The following is a 21,387-nucleotide window of genomic DNA, read 5'->3' on the forward strand; positions in this document are numbered from 1 at the left end:
CCACAGACCAGGAGATTCACACGCAGAGAAGCCACACGGGTCACCAGCGCAGCTGGCTTGAACGGCGCAGCCGCTGGGCCGGCACCCTGAGGCAACGGTTCACTGTATAAAGTGAGAGAGTCTGAGTCCCCTATAAGCCAGCAAGGGGAGCTGAAACGGGGAGCCAGGCCAGCGCCACGAATCTCAGAGCCGCGGCTTTAGCCAACGCAGCGGCTCCGGAGGCAGATCAGATGAGACGGTGTCCCCTCTTACCCAGCAAGAAGACCTGAAACACAACTGAAACCGGGACGGTCCAGCTCTGTGGAGGAGGGGCGTTCTCCATAGGCACCCTGCTGTTCTGTACCAAGGCAATCCGCCACTACAGAGACTCCGTCACTACAGGGGTGGGCCAACATAGCGGAAGCAGTTCTAACTGCACCCAGAAGCTCACACGGAAGCTGGGTGGAGCCCACAGCAGCTTAGCGAAGCCTCTGCAACCTGAGTGTGACTAGGCTGCCACCTTGTGGGCAGGGAAAACAGCAACCGCACAGGGGAACATCATAAAACAGTAACTCCCTGGGACAGAACACCTCGGGGGAAGAGCAGGGGGTTTATGAGTTCTGCCACAGCAGACTTAAAATTACCAAAATCAGAAAGACAACAACTACAAAGTCAGCAGGTGGAAAAATCCACAAAGATGGGAAGAAACCAGCGCAAAAAGGATGAAAACACCCAAAACCAGAACACTTCTCCTCCTACAAGGGATCACAACTCCCCACCAGCAAGGGAACAAGACTGGACGGAGAATGAGTGTGATGAAATGACAGAATCAGCTTTCAGAAAGTGGATAATAAGAAACTTCCGTGAGCTAAAAGAACATGTTCTAACCCAATGCAAAGAAACTAAGAACCTTGAAAAAAGACTTGACGAAATGCTAACAAGAATGGACAACTTAGAGAGGAATATGAGCGAATTGATGGAGCTGAAAAACACAACACGAGAACTTCGTGAAGCATGCACAAGTTTCAACAGCCGAATTGACCAAGCAGAAGAAAGGATATCAGAGGTCGAAGATCAACTCAATGAAATAAAACGAGAAGGCAAGATTAGAGAAAACAGGGTAAAAAGGAATGAACAAAGTCAACAAGAAATATGGGACTATGTGAAAAGACCTAATCTACGTTTGATAGGTGTACCTGAATGTGACGAAGAGAATGCATCCAAGCTGGAAAATACTCTTCAGGATATTATCCAGGAAAACTTCCCCAACCTAACAAGGCAGGCCGAGATTCAAGTCCAGGAAATACAGAGAACACCACAAAGATACTCCTCTAGAAGAGCAACCCCAAGACACATAATCATCAGATTCACCAGGGTTGAAATGAAGGAGAAAATACTAAGGGCAGCCAGAGAGAAAGGTCGGGTTACCCACAAAGGGAAGCCCATCAGACTCACTGCAGATCTCTCAGCAGAAACCCTACAGGCCAGAAGAGAGTGGGGGCCGATATTCAACATCCTTAAGGAAAAGAACTTTCAACCCAGAATTTCGTATCCAGCCAAACTAAGCTTCATAAGTGAAGGAAAAATAAAATCCTTTGTGAACAAGCAAGAACTCAGAGAGTTCATCACCACCAGACCAGCTCTACAAGAGCTCCTGAAGGAGGCACTACACATAGAAAAGAACAACCAGTACCAGCCACTGCAAAAACACACGAAAAGGTAAAGAGCATCAACACAATGAAGAATCTGCATCAACCAAAGGGCAAAACAGCCACCTAGCACCAAAATGACAGGATTGAATTCACACATAACAATATTAACCCTAAATGTAAACGGACTAAATGCCCCAATCAAAAGACACAGACTGGCAAATTGGATAAAAAGCCAAAACCCATCAGTGTGCTGTATACAGGAAACCCATCTCGCATGCAAGGATACACAAAGGCTCAAAATAAAGGGATGGAGGAAGATTTACCAAGCAAATGGAGAGCAAAAAAAAGCAGGAGTTGCAATTCTCATCTCTGATAAAATAGACTTTAAAGCAACAAAGATCAAAAGAGACAAAGAAGGACATTACATAATGGTAAAAGGATCAATGCAGCAAGAAGAGCTAACGATCCTAAATATATATGCACCTAATACAGGAGCACCCAGATACATAAGGCAAGTTCTTAAAGACTTACAAAGAGACTTAGACTCCCACACAATAATAGTGGGAGACTTCAACACACCACTGTCAATATTAGACAGATCAACGAGACAGAAAATTAACAAGGATATCCAGGACTTGAACTCAGACCTGGAACAAGCAAACCTAATAGACATTTACAGAACTCTCCACCCCAAATCCACAGAATATACATTCTTCTCAGCACCACATCACACCTACTCTAAAATTGACCACATAATTGGAAGTAAATCACTCCTCAGCAAATGCAAAAGAACGGAAACCATAACAAACAGTCTCTCAGACCACAGTGCAATCAAGTTAGAACTCAGAATTCAGAAACCAACCCAGAACCGCACAGCCTCATGGAAAATGAACAACTTTCTCCTGAATGTTGACTGGATAAACAATGAAATGAAGGCAGAAATAAAGACGTTCTTCGAAACCAACGAGAATGAAGACACCACATACCAGAATCTCTGGGACACATTTAAAGCAGTCTCTAGAGGAAAATATATAGCAATAAGTGCCCACATGAGAAGAAAGGAGAGATCTAAAATTGACACCCTATCGTCAAAATTGAAAGAGCTAGAGGAGCAAGATCAAAAAAACTCAAAACCTAGCAGAAGACAAGAAATAACTAAGATCAAAGCAGAATTGAAGGAGATAGAGACACGAAAAACCCTTCAAAAAATCAATAAATCCAGGAGCTGGTTTTTTGAAAAGATCAACAAAATAGACAGACCACTAGCCAGACTAATAAAAAAGAAAAGAGAGAATAACCAAATAGATGCAATAAAAAATGACAAAGGGGATATCACCACAGATTCCACAGAAATTCAAACCATCATCAGAGATTATTACAAACAACTCTATGCACATAAATTAGAAAACCTGGAGGAAATGGATAAATTCCTGGACAGCTGCCTCCTGCCAAGCCTAAACCAGGAAGAAGTCGAAACCCTGAATAGACCAATAACAAGGTCTGAAGTCGAGGCAGCAATTAAGAGCCTACCACCCAAAAAAAGCCCAGGCCCAGATGGGTTCACAGCCGAATTCTACCAGACATACAAAGAGGAACTGATACCATTCCTACTGAAACTATTCCAAATAATCCAAAAAGAGGGAATCCTTCCCAAATCATTTTATGAGACCAACATCATCCTAATACCAAAACCCGGCAGAGACTCAACAAGAAAAGAAAACTACAGGCCAATATCCATGATGAACATAGATGCAAAAATCTTCAATAAAATAATGGCAAACCGATTACAACAGCACATCAAAAAGCTTATCCACCATGATCAAGTAGGATTCATCCCGGGGATGCAAGGCTGGTTCAATATACGCAAGTCTATAAATGTAATTCACCACATAAACAGAACCAAAGACAAAAACCACATGATTATCTCAATTGATGCAGAGAAGGCCTTCGACAAAATTCAACAGCCCTTTATGCTAAAAACCCTCAATAAACTAGGTATCGATGGAACGTATCTCAAAATAATAAAAGCTATTTACGACAAACCGACAGCCAATATCATACTGAACGGGCAAAAACTGGAAGCATTCCCTTTGAAATCTGGCACTAGACAAGGATGCCCTCTCTCACCACTCCTATTCAATATAGTACTGGAAGTTCTAGCCAGAGCAATCAGGCAAGAAAAAGAAATAAAGGGTATTCAATTAGAAAAGGAGGAAGTCAAATTGTCTCTATTTGCAGACGACATGATTGTATATCTAGAAGACCCCCTCATCTCAGCCCAAAAGCTCCTGAAACTGATAAGCAACTTCAGCAAAGTCTCAGGATACAAAATCAATGTGCAAAAATCACAAGCGTTCCTATACACCAATAACAGACTTAAAGAGAGCCAAATCAAGAACGAACTGCCATTCACAATCGCTACAAAGAGAATAAAATACCTAGGAATACAACTAACAAGGAATGTAAAGGACCTCTTCAAGGAGAACTACAAATCACTGCTCAACGAAATAAGAGAGGACACAAACAGATGGAGAAACATTCCATGTTCATGGTTAGGAAGAATTAATATCGTGAAAATGGCCATACTGCCCAAAGTAATATACAGATTCAATGCTATCCCCATCAAGCTACCAATGACCTTCTTCACAGAACTGGAAAAAACCACCTTAAACTTCATATGGAACCAAAAGAGAGCCCGCATAGCCAAGTCAATTCTAAGCAAAAAGAACAAAGCAGGAGGCATCACACTACCAGACATCAAACTCTACTACAAGGCTACAGTAATCAAAACAGCATGGTACTGGTACCAAAACAGAGATATAGACCAATGGAACAGAACAGAGGCATCGGAGGCAACACAACATATCTACAACCACCTGATCTTTGACAAACCTGATAAAAACAAGCAATGGGGAAAGGATTCCCTGTTCAATAAGTGGTGTTGGGAAAACTGGCTAGCCATATGCAGAAAGCAGAAAATGGACCCCTTCCTGACACCTTACACTAAAATTGACTCCAGATGGATTAAAGACTTAAACATAAGACCTAACACCATAAAAACACTAGAAGGAAACCTAGGCAAAACCATTCAGGACATAGGCGTAGGCAAGGACTTCATGACCAAAACACCAAAAGCATTGGCAACAAAAGCCAAAATAGACAAATGGGACCTAATCAAACTCCACAGCTTCTGCACAGCAAAAGAAACAGTCAATAGAGTGAATCGGCAACCAACAGAATGGGAAAAAATTTTTGCAGCCTACCCATCTGACAAAGGGCTGATATCCAGAATTTACAACGAGCTAAAAAAGATTTACAAGAAAAAAACAAACAAGCCCATTCAAAAGTGGGCGAAGGACATGAACAGATACTTTACAAAAGAAGACATACATGAGGCCAACAAACATATGAAAAAATGCTCATCATCACTGGCCATTAGAGAAATGCAAATCAAAACTACATTGAGATACCATCTCACACCAGTTAGAATGGCAATCATTAAAAAATCTGGAGACAACAGATGCTGGAGAGGATGTGGAGAAATAGGAACACTTTTACACTGTTGGTGGGAGTGTAAATTAGTTCAACCATTGTGGAAAACAGTGTGGCGATTCCTCAAGGACCTAGAAATAGAAATTCCATTTGACCCAGCAATCCCATTACTGGGCATATATCCAAAGGATTATAAATCGTTCTACTATAAGGACACATGCACACGAATGTTCATTGCAGCACAGTTTACAATAGCAAAGACCTGGAACCAACCCAAATGCCCATCGATGATAGACTGGACAGGAAAAATGTGGCACATATACACCATGGAATATTATGCAGCCATTAAAAACGAGGAGTTCGCGTCCTTTGTAGGGACATGGATGAACCTGGAAACCATCATTCTCAGCAAACTGACACAAGAACACAAAATCAAACACCACATGTTCTCACTCATAGGCGGGTGTTGAACAAGGAGAACACATGGACACAGGGAGGGGAGCACTATACATGGGGGTCTGTTGTGGGGGAGTGGGGGGGACAGCGGGGGGGGTGGGGAGTTGGGGAGGGATAGCATGGGGAGAAATGCCAGATATGGGTGAAGGGGAGGAAGGCAGCAAATCACACTGCCACGTATGCACCTAAGCAACAACCTTGCATGTTTTTCACATGTACCCCAAAACCTAAAATGCAATTAAAAAAAAAAAAAAAAAAAAAAAAAAAAAAGAAATAAGCGATTTACATACCCCCATTACATTATTTGAGTATTCTGAATTTGACTGTGTACTTGCTTTTACCAGTGAGTTTTATACTTTTCAATGTTTTCTTATTACCCATTAGCATCATTTATTTGAATGTGAAGAACTCCCTTTAATACTCACTCCTTGTATCATGTGTGGTGGTGATAAAGCTCCTCAGCTTTAATTTGTGTAGGAAAGTCTTTCTCTTTCATTTCCAAAGGCCAATTTTGCTAAGAACAGTGTTTTTGGTTGAAAGGTTTTTTTCCCTTCAGCACTTGTGAATATGTAATCCCATTCTCTCCTGGCCTGTAAGGTTTCTGCTGAAAAAGCTGATAACAGATATATTAGAAATCCCTTATATGTTATTTTCTTCTTTTCTCTTATTGCTTTCAAGTTTCTCTCTTTGTTTTTTGGCAGTTTGATTGTAATATATTATAGGGTTGTCTTATTTGGATTGAATATGATTGAAGACTTTTGACCTTCCTGTACCTAGATATTCACATCTGTCTCCAGATTTTGAAATTTTTCTGCTATGATTTCATTAAATAAGCTTTATATATTTATAAATTTTTATGTTTCTTAACTCCTTCTAGAATGCAACAACTCATATATTTGCTGTTTTTTTTTTTCTTTTTTGGAGCCAGAGTATTACTCTTGTCACTCAGGCTGGAGTACAATGGCTTGATCTTGGCTCACTGCAACCTCTGATTTCTGGGCTCAAGTGATTCTCCTGCCTCAGCCTCCTGAGCAGCTGGGAGTACAGGTGCCCACCCCGATACTGAGCTAATATTGTATTTTTAGTAGCGACAGGGTTTCACCATGTTGGCCAAGCTGGTCTTGAACTCCTGACCTCAGGCTATCCACCCACCTCAGCCTCCCAAACTGATGAGATTACAGTATGAGCCACTGAGTCCAGTGACATTCGCTCTTTTGATACTATTTTGTAACTCCCATAAGTTTTCTTTATTCCTTTTCATTTTGTTTTCATATCAGACTATATGTTTGCAAGTAACCTCTTTTCAAGTTCACATATAGTTTTCTTTTGTTTGACAAACTCTGCTGTTGATGTCTCCATTGCATTTTTAATATTTTTTCATTTCATTTTTCAGCTCCAATATTTCTGGCTTAATGACATTATTTCATATCTGTTGAATTTATCTAATAGATTTCTGAATTGTTTCTCTGTATTTTATTGAAGTTCATTGCATTAGTCCATTTTCATACTGCTGTAAGAACTGCTGGAGACTGGGCAATTTACAGAGGAAAGAGGTTTAATTGACTCCCAGTTCAGCATGGTTGGGGAGGCCTTAAAAAACTTAGAATTATGGCAGAATGTGAAGGGGAAGCAAGGCACCTTATTCATAAGACAGAAGGAAGGAGAATGAACTCAGGAGGAACTACTAAACACTTACAATATAATCAAATCTCATGAGAACTCACTATCATGAGAACAACATGGGGGAAACTCCCATCATGATTCAATTGCCTCCACCTGGTCTCTCGCTTGGCATGTGGAGATTATGAGGATTACAATTCAATATGAGATTTTAGGTAGGTACACAGCTAAACTGTATCATTTCACCCTGGCCCCTCCCAAATCTTATGTCCTCACTTTCAAAATACAATCATGCCCTTCCATCAGTCCCTCAACATCTTAACTAATGCCAGCATTAACCTAAGAGTTCAAGTCCAAAGTTATTTACTTCCTAGATACAATGGGGGTATATGCAATGGGTAAATACACCCATTCCAAATGGGGGAAATTGGCCAAAATGAAGGGGCTACAGTCCCCATGCAAATCCTAAATCCAGTGGAGCAGTCAAATCTTAAAGCTCTGAAATAATCTTTGACTCCATGCCTCACATCCAGGCCATGCTGATTCAAGAGCTGGGCTCCCACAGCCTTGGGCTGTTCACCCTTGTAGTTTTGCAGGGTATGGCTCCCCTCCTGACTGCTTTCATGAACTGGCATTGAGTGTCTTCTGCTTTTCCATGTGCATGCTGCAAACCGGATCACCATTCTGGGGTCTGGAGGACAGTGGTCCTCTTCTCACAGCTCCAGTAGGTAGTGCCCCAGTGGTGACTCTGTGTGGGGGCTCCCAACCCACATTTTCCTTCTGCACTGCCTTAGCAGTGGTTCTCCATGAGAGCTTTGCCCCTGCAGCAAACTTCTGTCTGGACATCCAGGCATTTCCATACATCCTCTGAAATATAGGCAGAACTTCCCAAACCTCAGTTCTTGCCTTTTGTGTGCCACAGGTCCAACACTATGTGTAAACCACAAAAAGGGGCTTCCACCCTCTGAAGCAATGGACTGAGCTGTACATTGGCCCATTTTAGCCACAGCTGGGACACAGGGCACCAAGTTCTGAGACTGCACAAAGTAGCAAGTTCCTGGACCTGGCCCAGGAAACCATTTTTATCTCCTATGCCTCCAGGCCTGTGATGGGAAGGGCTGTCATGAAGACCTCTTACATACCCTGGAGACATTTTCCCTATTGTCTTGGTGATTAACATTTGGTTCCTCATGACTTATGCAAATTTCTGCAACTGGCTTGAATTTCTCCCCAGAAAATGTTTCTTTTCTACTGCATTATCAGGCTGCAAATTTTCTAAACTTTTATGTTCTGCTTCCCTTTTAAACATAAGTTTCAATTCCAAACCACCTCTTTGTGAATGCATAAAACTGAACACTTTTAAGAGCACTTGGGTTACATCTGAAATGCTTTGCTGCTTAGAAATTTTGTCTGCCTAAATCATCACTCTCAAATTCAAAGTTCCACAGATCTCTAGGGTAGGGGCAAAATGCCACCAGTCTCTGCTAAAACATAGCAAGAGTCACCTTTGCTCTAGTTCCCAAGAAGTTTCTCATCTTCATCTGAGACCACTTCAGCCTGGACTTCATGGCCCATATTACTATAAGCATTTTAGTTAAAGCAAGTCAACAAGTCTCTAGGGAGTTCCAAACTTCCCACATCTTTCTACCTTCTTCTGAGCCCTCCAAACTTTTTCAATCTCTGCTTGTTACCCAGTTCCAAAGTCACTTCCACATTTTGGGGTATCTTTATGGCAGTACTCCACTCTACCAGTACCAATTTACTGTATTAGTCTGTTTTCATATTGCTATAAAAAAACTGCCCTAGACTGGGTAATTTATACAAGAAAGAGGTTTAATTAAATCACAGTTCAGCATGCCTGGGAAGGCCTCAGGAAACTTACAATCATGGTGGAAGGCTAAGAGGAAGCAAGGCACCTTCTTCACAAAGCAGCAGGAAGGAGAACAAATGCAGGAGGAACTACCAAATCCTTATAAAAACAAAATCAGATCTCATGAGAACTCACTCACTATTTTGAGAACAGCATGGAGAAAATCACCCCCAATGATCCAATTGCCTCCACCTTGTCTCTTCCTTGACACGGGGGGCTTATGGGGATTACAATTCAAGATGAGATTTTGGGTGGAGATGCAGAAAAACCATATTATTCACTGGGCTTACTTTAAAAAAACTATTTAAAATTTTTTGTCAGGCAGGTCATACATCTTTATCTCTTTAGAGTCAGTCACTGGCACTTTATTTTGTCCGTTTGGTAAGTCCCATTTTCCTGATTGTTCTTGCTCCTTGTGGTCATGAGTTGATGTCTACACAATAAAGAACTATAAATTTATTCCAGATTGCACAGTCTGGCTTTGTCTGGGAAATTAATTCAACAGTAAGCCTATCCAGAAATTCTAGGCAGGTCGCCTACTACGGTTTCTAAGATAGTGATTGCTGCAGCTATTGCAACACCAGGAACACTTTAAGCCCAGGACCATGACAGATGGTGCAGTGCCAGGGTGGAATCCCTTGGCCATTAAGGCTGGCACAGTGCTGAGGTGAAATCTGAACCCCCAGCCACTCAGTCCTGCCTGCCACTGTGGGCTATTTGGAGCCCATAGCTTCTATAGTTAGTTGGTCGGTGGTGATGCAAACCAGAAATTGAATTTGTCTGACAGCGACTACAAGTTTCTGTCTGGCCCTGAGGCAGGTTCAGAAGCTCAGTCTGCAGGTATTAGCAGAAGTGAGGGGTTGTAGTAGTCTGTCCAGTGCTGCATTTTACTGGGGCAGCCCTGGTACTGTGTTCCAATGCAAAGTCTTATGCTTACATCCCTTTCTTTCCCCCAAGTAGATGGTATTTCTCTCTGAGTTGTGTACTTTGTGGTTGGGAGATGGGTGACTTGAGGAATGTAAAACTGCACTTCTTACCCACTTCAGTGACTATTTTCTTATTATTATTCTATTAGTAGATACTGTGAACTCTCACCTGGTTTCCTTAGCTCCTGTGGAGGTATTTTTGTGTGTAGATGGTTGTTCAAATTGATGTTTTCCTGCAAGCGGATGATCACTGGAGAGTCCTATTCCACCATCTTTCTCCACCCTCTGTCCCTTGAAATCATTTTTACAAGTAAAAGAAGTCACTCACAAAAGGCCACATATTCTATAATCCCATGTGTATGAAACATCTATGGTAGAGAAATCTACAGAGACAGAAAGGAGATTAGTGGTTGTCAGGGGCTGGGTGGAAAGGTAAATGGAGAAGGACTGCTAATGGGTAACAGGTTTATATTGGGGTTGAAGAGAATGTTCTGAAATTAGTGGTGATGGTTACATGAGCTTGTGATGATACTAAGAATCACTGAATTTTATGCTTTAAAGGATGAGTTTATGGTATATGAATTATATCTCAATTTTTTAAAAAGCAGGAGGAAATTGCTTGGAAAAAATCCCACCAATCATAGTTAATAATGATATATGAAATCTTAAAAGGAAGCAAGAAATGAGAAAAACTATAAGGGAAGGCAGAAAAATGGAGGACACATAAGAATATAGGCCAGTTCGGCAGTAACAAAATGTAGGTGACTTAGCCATGCAGGACCAGCTCTGCCAATATTTCTCTCACCAAATATCCCCGACATAGCATAGCCCACAAAATGGTGGCCTCAACCTCCCTTAGCACAAGATGGATCATCTCCTATCTTATCAGTAAAATAATCTCTGTACCTCTGTGAAGTTCCTAATTATGAAACTATGCCACGAGAAAGAAATTAAATTATATAAAAATGTGGAAGTATCTTTAAAATATTTCTTCTATCAAAGAGTTGTTTTAAAAAATCTTTTTAAACTTTAATTATTGAGAAATTTTACTTATGTAGAAGAACTCATTCTCAGAGGATGTTCTATTAATGAATTGCTATTGTATTTCCTTTATTTTCCTTAGTTTTTCTATGTCCTTTGAATGTTGACTTTCTTTCCTCAGCTTCCCTTCCTTACTCCCATACATAAATAGTATTCCTTACTATTTATTCAGGAGTCATAGTGAATTATGAAGATAAATTAAATACATGCAACAGCATGTCTTCCTTTATAGTTAATATACATCCAGAATATTAAAAAATATATAATAATATTTTCTTTTAAAAAAAATCACAGTATTTAAATTCTTGATGTCCTTAAAACTCAAATGTAAAACAGCACCTACTTAAAATTTGCCTCTGAGTATCAATTTGGATGATAAACCTACAACTAAAATGACTTTTCAAAATTATGGCTAATAATTTTATTTCATTTTAATTATGCAGGAAATACCATACACATTTATTACAGTTTGATGGTGAAGGAGGTTGGCGCTTTGAACAATTGGATACTGCTATCCGTTTGACATTGAGTGAAGAAAAACAAAAGCTAGAATCTCAACTAGCTGGAATTCCCAAAATGCAGCAGAGACTCAATGAACTATGTAAAATTTTGGGAGAAGACTCAGTGCTGAAAACAATTAAAAATGAAGATGAGACATCTTAATTTGTTTTGACACATCTTAAAAGTTAATTATTAGATAAAGCCTCAAAGACACTCTGTTATATTGCATGAAGTATGTTAAGCTAAGCACAGATTAAAAAAAGGCAGCAAGACACGTTTTGTAAGATTTTAGCATTAAGGAAGTATATGATCTGACTTTTCAGAAGAAAAACAAACAAATGCATTATGTAAGATCAGTCATTATGACTTATACTAATTCCTAGTGAAGGCCTAATACACTTGTAAAGCAGGATTTTCTAGGTGAATTCATGATGAATACCAGATTTACTATGTCTATGTGATGTGTCTGAAGTTCTTAACAAACATGGGAGATATTCTGGAAAAGAAAAAAGTAGAACAGCATTTGGGTTGATACCAAGTGCATAAAATTAGAACTTAGAGTAACATTTAGTCCATTTATGGTTGATATTAGGTTTAATAGCTAGAATTCATATTGATCATTGCTAGTGGCCAACTAAACAAAATAGCTGACAGTTTAATAAATAATTTCAATATAAAAATTGTTTTAATGGCAGTGGTTCAAAGAAAAAAGCACGGCTAAAATGTAATGCCATATTTTAAAATTTTAGACTTTAAACATCTTAATGAGGACATATGATGAATTAATTTTAGTAGGAATCCGAAATATTTTTTAATAAGCCCTTTAATTTTAAAAAGAGAATTGCCAATACAGAAAAGGAGTATCCAAACAATGTTTGTCTCAGCCTGATCATTTACTTGGTAGAATTATCTATTGTAACTTCTAATTCAGAAATACACAGCTTGTTTTTTTGCCCAAGGATGAGATTCCACATTTTAAGAATTGCAGTGATATAATAGAATTTAAGGATTCTGAGAATCACAGTAATCACATACATTGGACTAGTGCTTTATAATTTACAATCTCCATTTACATCATTTCACTTTAATTCTTGTGGCAATGTTTTGAGACAGATATTATTTTTCCTACTTTGCTTTTGAGAAAATTGACTCTCAGACTTGCCCTAATTGTGCAATTTATTTAAGGAAAGATCCAGAAATCAAATGAAGTTTTCTTTACTCCCTGGTTTAGTACTCTTTGTTATTATCCTTTAAATCAAACTAGGCTATAATAGCAATAAAAGTTAGATGAGGTGTTGAAAATAAAATAAATTTGGTAATGGTAGTCTTATTGTTATTTACAAGAAATAAAAATTAAGTACAAAGTGCAAAGATCATCGTTCTGTGGTTTAAAATGAACCAAGAAAGTTAGCAAATAATTCAGCAACTATGCACTCTTACTCAATATGAATATACCTCTAAGGCATCAGCAATCAGAAGGGCAAATAATTATGGTTTGGGTAAATTTAATATTTATTGAACATAATGAGAAATAATCTGCATGGACTAGTCGTATGAAATAGATCTTATTCTATTTGTGTGCACTGGAGTTGGAAGTACAAAAGCTAAGATTGAAACTTCAATCTCTTGCTGCCTATGACACCACTTTGATAGGCCAAAAGAATATTGGAATGATCAGTTGTTAGCGGCCTAGAATTTTATTGCCTGTTGAGACACAGCCATAATAGATGTCAACTCTGTGATTCTTAGCCCTTCTCAGGTGATAGAGTACCTGGAAGTCATTCATAATGGTCATTATAGAACATCATAACATTTCCACATTTTCAATTCTACCATGATAACGAGTGCATTTTTAATTGTCAATAAACGTAACCAACTTACATGAAGGAATGCAATATAAAATTATAATCAGTACATTTGTCCAACATTTTCTGTTAGTATCATCACTTACTTATTCATCAGTTACTAATATTTCCCGCTAGAAAAGTGAGGCAGGTTTTAAAGATTTTTTTAAGAGGCATGGAACCAAAACTTAACCTTGTTAAAAATTATTCATTAATCTTTTCTACAAAAGTAGTTATCCAGTTTATACTGCTGTAAGGGGAAAAGTCTGAGGCAAGCTTCTTAACTGTTAAAGGTATAAGAAGAAAATGAAAAATCCTCATGTGAAAGACGTGTATAATTTTCATGCCTTAATTTTCATAATATAAAAATAAAACATACTTTTTAAAAACTTGATATTTTGTGTTTTGAAACATTGAAAAGAACGCCAAAACAAATATTAGATTTGTAATTAGTCATTATTTAATATATTTTATCAATGAACTAAAGACGAAAGACTTATTATTTATAATGTACAGGATTCAAAGATGTCTAAAATTCTGCATTAAAAACTATATACACTGTAATTTAAATGTTAAAGTTCTAATACGAACATGTTTTCCATGAGCTTTTTGTGCCTATTTGTTTTCTAAATTTATTTTTCAGGACCTTAACTTGGAGGGGAAAACATCTCTGCTTTGAACTTGTATTTATATACCATTCAGTTGTTTCCAAATGATTCAATGGATATATCATATTTTACTATTCTTATAGTTATATTTTATGAAAAACATGAAAAATACTGAGAAACTAGCCATTTTTGAATATAGCAAGAAACAGATGAGGAAAGGAAAAAGGAGTGTTTCAAGTTTCAAACTGCTTTTACCATGTTGTATCTATTTGCCCAAACATTTGATATTTTTGGTCAGAAAAAAAAGCTGTAAGTTTATGGAGCTTGATTATAAAATGTGTATTCTTTAATTCCTAAACTTGGAAAATAAGTTGCATTCTATGAAAATGTTGCATTATATTTCCACAGCATGTAATGTTATGCCAAGCATGAGTCTAAAACAGTTTGTGTTCTTGTCAGCAGGATGAGATATAATAATCCCTAGCAAATAATATCAAGAAGAATGATATACCTTAAAACTAAAGTTTACCTTTGTTTACAATGGGAATGGTTTTCTCTTGATAGAAATTTGGTTTTTGTCTCAAATTTTGGAATGTCAGTACAGGCATAAATGAATATGTTAGTTTTTATTTGAGACATTCGTTCCAAGTATAATTTCATATTTGGCAATAGACTCGGCCTATTACAATCTGTTTGGAATAGTTTTTGATTCAGTAAGTCAAGAAAAATCTGTTACACACTGAAACCCAAATCCAGAGAATGTTACACACTTCTGATATATGCATAAAATGATGGTAAATATATTAAATCATTGATTTCAAAAGATGATTTTGATATACTTACTTTATGGGCAAAATTGTCCTAATTTAGAAGTGAAAGGTATTTTCATATAACCTAGGCTATTTACGGTTCTGATGACATAGATTTAGATATGTTGAATATGTTTTGGGATTGAACTTCTAACATTTGCCACATGAGTGCTTTCAGGTGGATGTATAAAATATTTTTATTAAAAACCAATTCCTTCTTCATTGTTATGCTTTTCCTGATTACCAAGTTCAGGGCTGCTTTACATTTTATATTGTGAAATTTTCAAAACCAATTGCCTATTTATAAACCAGATTTGTATTCACGAAAATGAATGAGAAAAATGTCCTTAATTGTAAAAATCATTATGTAGCTAAATGAGATTGTGGCTGTGTGTGAGTACATTATAATACAATTTCCATCCAATGTGTATTTACTTGAGTTCATGATTCCTTATGAATTTCTTAACCATCAAGAAAAAGATTAGATTAATCGAAGAAACTACAAATTATTTCATTGGTAGAAAATACCCTATTTCTATACTTTAAATGTCCATGTTGGGTATATGTCTATGTATACCTTACTTATACATTGTATTGTATGTAACCATGTGTAGAACTATAGACAATAGCCACCAAATAATTATTTAAATATTTATTTTCTTTATTAATACAACACGCTTATCAAGTATCTACCCTATGCCAGGCAGTGTGCTAAGTTCTATTACTAAATAAAATGTGGTCCCTGTTCAAAGATGCTTATGACCATTGAAAATTAGGAAAGTGAATGCCTTCAGTCAGACAAAAAGTCAGTCGATGTATTTATTATTAATATTTACCAAGTAGGCACAAAGCATTGCATATACAGACTCACTAAATCTTCACAACATGGTAATTTAGTAAAAGAGGAAAATGAGGAGAGAAAGGTTAAGCAATTCATTCAACCTCATCCAATAGCCAAACTATAGAGCTAAAATTTGAAATGAGAAATATTTGATTATAAAGCCTATGCAACTCCACATATCCTTCCTTTTAATTATTTTAGGTCATTTTTCATTATTACTATTTTTAACATAAGTATTAGTATAATTTTTACTGACTCAAGGGTTCTGGTTAACCAAACAGATGCATTTTTCACGTAAAAATGGAATTTATGTAACACATTATATTTGTATTGTTTTTATTATAAATTATGGGTGTAGTCCTCTGGGAAAGGGAGAACATAAGGCAAATTTTCAAAAGTTTTGAGACCCTGGTTGTCATTATTCATTCACTCATTTGGTAAATACTTATTGATACTTCCAGGCACCAGTTACTGTGCTAGGACTCAGAGATTAACAAGACAGTCCTTGTCAGAGCCCTCATCAAATACTTTAGTATATAGATATTAAACAAATATATGCCTGTTAGATGTTGTGGCTCCATATAAACGACTTACTTGTTTTATAGTATCTTCCCAGCTCTTATATTTTCTACCTAAGACAATTCTGTTGCAATTTAAGTAGTAAGTGTATTCTGGCAGCAGGATTCTCCTGATTATACAATTTTGGGCTTCACAGTCCTCATGATCCTCAACTTGGGCTATTACAAGTTCCAATAAAACCAGTCTATATGACTATATCATCCTTCACCAGTAGATGGTCCCATATATTTAGCATGTTGTTTTAAAACCTAAGAAATAGCTTCTCAAGTTCAGATCATGGAAAATGAACCAGTTTTATACAGTAAAAAAGTAATTCTCTTATGTTACCACAAAATGCAGATAAACATAGCAGGAAAACTCTAAAAAGCAAAATAAATAATTATAGTTGTATAGTAAACAAGAATTCCAAAATTAAACATATTTAAAGTTATGTAACTTGTCTCAGTACTTATGACCTGATATAGACAACCAAGAGATTAAGTATTCACCTGTGAGTTTTTATGTGATTTAATATTATACCTAAAAATAGATTATGTATTCATGAGGCAATGAAATATTGATAAACATGAAATAATATTAACTTGGCTATATCATTAAATTTTAGTCAGTTTAATTCATATAAATAAGGCATAACCTTATATGTGAAGTATATTTAATTTTTATATATTAAATTTGATTAAAATGCATTGGACCTACAAACGTATAAAACGAAAGAATTGTCTGAGGACTCACCTGGGAAGATGCAAAAGTCGTCCTATAGTCAGGTGACATCTTATTGGAAAACTAATACAATGAGACATTTTTCAACATGCAGATGCTGATATTTCCAGAGTGACAAAGACTGATGAAGCAATTGTTAAAGTCCCTTTGTTTAGGCTGGCTCATTGTTTATATGAGACAAGTTTTCAAGACTCACATAGGTAGGGTATAGGTAAATGAGGTGAATGTAGATCCAAGCAGATACAGATGCTCTTTGACTTAAGATGGGGTTACATTTTGATAAACACATAGTGAGTTGAAAATATCATAAATTGAAAGTACATTTAATATACAAAACATCGTAGCTTAGTCTAGCCTACCTTAAACGTGCTCAGTTACATTAAAGCAGCCTACAGCTGGGCAAAATCATCTAGCAGCACAGTGCACTGTAGAGTATTAGTTGTTTACCTTCTGATTAGTGGCTGACTGGGAACTGAGGTTCACTGATGCTGCCTAGCAGTGCAAGAATCATATTGCATATCTCTAACCAGGCAAAGATCAAAGTTCAAAATTGGAAACTGGAAGTACAATTTCTACTGGATTCATATCACTTTCACACAACAGTAAAGTTGAAAAGTCATAAGTCAATCACAGGGACCTTCTATACATATATTTTACTGTAACCTAACACATACACACACACACAACCCCTTAGAAGTTTATTACAAACCAGCGTAAATATTTTGAGGACTTAAGTTACTGAATTCTTTTTTATTTTGGTAAAAACCACATAATGTAAAATTTACCATCTTTAACATATTTATGTGTACAGTTCAGTAATGTTAAGTATATTCATACTGTTGTGAAGCGGGTGTTCAGAACTTTATCTCGCAGATCTGAAACTCCATATCCATTAAACTCTTCTTTTCCTCCAACTCCTAGTTTCAAGTAACCACCAGTCTACTTTCTGTTTCTATGAATTTGACAACTTTAGATACATCATAAAAGTGGAATTGTACAGTATTTGTTTTTTGTAACTGGCTTATTTCACTTAGCATAATGTCCACAAGATTCCTCCCTGTTGTTGTGTGTGATAGAATTTCCTTCCCTTTAAAGCTGAATAATAATCCAGTGTATGTATACACCATATTTTGCCTAACCACTTACTTGGGTTGCTTCAGCCTCTTGGCCATTGTGAATAGTGCTGTATGATTATGGTTTTACAATTATCTCTTTGAGACCATGTTTTCAGTTCTTTTGGATATATACCTAGAAGTGAATTGCTGAGTTTTTTATTTTTGTGTATGTGGGATCTCTGTACTATTTTTCCTAGTGGCTGCACTATTTTACAGTCCTACCAACAGTGCACAATGGCTCCAACTTCCCCAAATCCTCACCAACGCTTGTTATTTTCTACTTTTTGGATAGGAGCCAACCCAATAAGTATAATGTGATATCTCATTGTAGTTTTGATTTGCATTTCTCTCATGATTAGTGATATTGAGCATCCTTTCATATGCTGTTGGCCATTTGTATATCATCTTTAGAGAAATGTCTTTTCAAGTCCTCAAAAGGATTATGAATTGATAGAGGATACTGAGCTAATGCTCAGTATCTGATGCACAGTAGTTATTTAATATATGTTTGTGGAATAAGTAACAGAATGATTGAATGAATCGGTAAATAAAGTATTAACAGAAGAAAGGAAAAAGGAGATAGGCACATGCCAACGATAAAATTGCTTTCTTTGAGATTGGGCCAAGGTTCCAAATGTCAGATGACATGTTGCTATAATTGTATGGACTTTCTGTCTTTGCAATGGATACTACTGGTTACTAAAGCCTGGGTTGTATGTAAAAATAATGTGTTCAAAAAGCTGAAACATTAAGTTCCTTTCAATTCAGTTTCTCCAGACCCAAATTTGCTGGTGTTCCTACACAATTTTAATGTGTCTATTTCATGCTTACATGTTTCGTACAATCCCCACAAAGGAAAAGGACATAAGAAAGCAAGGGACTTGGAAAAAAATAATAAGAAATAGACAAGAAAAGGAAAGAGAGACAGTAATATGTGACTGCAGTGGCAATGGAAATTGTGCTTAGAGAGGAGAGGAGTAATTCTGGAGACCTATCACCTATGACCAAGAGTCCAAATGTCACACTCATCTCTCTCTCATCTTCTCAGGTAAATTTCCATGTTCTCAGGGAATTCTGGGCAGGTGAATATTGAAAATTCTCTGTCCTTAAGATGGGATGGAAAATTGGGTTTTATCACAATCTTTCATTGATATTTTGACTTATCATATTGTCTTAAAACTATACTGATCATACCCATCTGGCAAAATTTCAATCATGTGTGACCCTAATCACTGGTTCTCTTCGTACCTGGACAAGAGAAGCTGAGCGCTGCGGGAACAAGTTCGCTATAAATTCATGATGATCACCTTCAAAAGCGTTCTCAGCACCATTCAGCAATCCTCCTCTGTTTCTTTAGTTCACTCACTGTTCCATTCTGTACAACTCATCTCAAACTCTTCCTGCTCTCTGAACACGTCCAGCCCTCCCTTCCTTCTTTTCTCATGGCTAATCGACTGACCCTTTACAATTCTGCCACCAAATATAAAACCTTACCCTTATCCTCATTCATTCTATACTTTGTCCCTTTTCATAAACATAGGACTGCCCCTTTTCCTACCTAACTCAGTCACCCTAGGAATCATCCACGACATCTCCTCATCCCTCATACTCCACAGCCAATTCACCACCAAATCCTGTTCATTGTGCCCCCTAAATAACAGCCCTTGACTAAGTCCTCTTCTCTCCATCTTCACCGTCATTAGCAAGGTTCAAGCGTAACTGTTTTCTCTGACCTGGCCTGTCGCCATTGCTTCCTAACTAATCTCTCTACATCCATTCAATAACTCTACCAACTTATTCTTTAAAATTTCTTGAATATTTAAAAATGTTATATTACACATATTCTAAAAACTTCATGAAACATAAACATCCAGCTCAATGCGTTATCACAAATCTGTTTAACCACCACCCAGGTTAAGAAATAGAGCATTTGCCAGCACTGCAAAGGTCTACCCTATGTTGCTTTCCTTTCCATTACTAGCCCTTCCTACTCTTAGTGTAATCACTATCCTCTCTTCTAACACTGCATTTGTTTTGCCTTCCTTTAACTTTATACAGATAGGATCATATTGTTTATATCTTTCTGCATTGTTTTACTTAATGTTATGTGCATGAAGTTCATTCATGTCGTGTGTAATTGTTTGTTCATTCTCATATTATATGGTAATAATTTTACTGCACAATTATTTATTTACTCCACTCGATAATCCTTTGGTCTGGTTCTAGTTTAGGGCTATTAAGAGCAGCATACTGCTATGAACATTTTTACCCATGTCACGTGCTGCATGTGTGCACACATTTCTCTTGGGTCCATCCATCCCAGTCACAGTAGCCAGTGACCTTTTCCCAATGCAAATCTAATCCTGTGATTGTTCTCTCAATGACTTTCAGTAACTCTTGGGAAAGACGAAAATCTTTATTTTGTCCACAAGCCCATACATAATCTGAATTCCCTTGTCCTGAAGCCTCCTCTTGAACCACACTTTCTGTGCTTCAGGTCCTTTTTTTCTTTCCTGAAATGGGAGATGCTCCTCACATCACAGAGTCTTTCATGGGTCATTCCACTTGCCTGGAAAGCTGCCCCCTCACCAACTTTACTCGTTCTTTCTTTCAGATTAATGTTCTTTCTTCAATTCTTCAGGGAAGCTTTCTCAAACTCTCTTTTCTGTTTAATTCTCATCACAGCACTGCCTTCTTTGTATCAATTGTATCGCAGATGTAATTTTACTTTTCTTTAACATCTATTAGGTTGGTGTAAAAGTAACTGCAGTTTTGCTATTACTTTTTAACATTTCCAATCTTCCATTTCTATTCACGCTAGTTTGTCAGTTTCATTAGGACAAGTACTATGGGGTTTGTTTTTGTTTGTTTGGCTCTAGAAATTTTCCTAGCCTTTTGCCTGGACCATAGTAGGAACTCAAGAAATATTTGTTCAGTTGTTTGTGAAAAGAGTGAAACTCTGTAAAAAATTTGAAGAGATTTATTCTGAGTCAAATATGAATGACCATGGCCCATGACACAGCCCTCAGGAGGTCCTGAGAACATGTGCACAGGGTGATTGGGTGTAGCTTGGTTTTATGCATTTTAGGGAGGCATGATCCATCAATCAAATACGTTTAAGAAATACTTAATTTGGTCCAGAATGGCAGCACAATTGGGGGAAGGGAGGGTATATAGATAATTTAAACATTTTCTGATTGACAATTGGTTGAGTTTGTCTAAAGACCTGGGATCAGAGAAAGGAAATGTTCAGGTTAAGATAAAGGTTGTGGAGACCAAGGTTCTTTTGAAGTCTCATAGTGGCTGCCCTTAGAGAGAATACATGAGAAATGTT

The 21,387-nt window shown here is 37.2% G+C and overlaps 1 protein-coding gene across 1 annotated transcript in view; it reads left to right on the top strand.

Moving 5' to 3' along the window:
* Positions 1-13,775, top strand: part of ABCD2 (ATP binding cassette subfamily D member 2) — a 72,169-nt gene extending 58,394 nt beyond the window's left edge. Inside the window, exon 10 of the mRNA XM_012465624.3 lies at positions 11,480-13,775. Within this exon, the coding sequence (XP_012321047.1) occupies positions 11,480-11,699 (220 nt within the window). The 3' untranslated portion in view covers positions 11,700-13,775. The remainder of the gene's footprint in view (positions 1-11,479) is intronic.
* The last annotated feature ends 7,612 nt before the right edge of the window (positions 13,776-21,387 follow it).

The sequence above is a fragment of the Aotus nancymaae genome, unplaced genomic scaffold (assembly GCF_030222135.1).
Source record: "Aotus nancymaae isolate 86718 unplaced genomic scaffold, 86718_ANA_hifiasm-v0.15.2.pri h1tg000092l, whole genome shotgun sequence".
In the NCBI taxonomy this organism is placed as follows: domain Eukaryota; kingdom Metazoa; phylum Chordata; class Mammalia; order Primates; family Aotidae; genus Aotus; species Aotus nancymaae.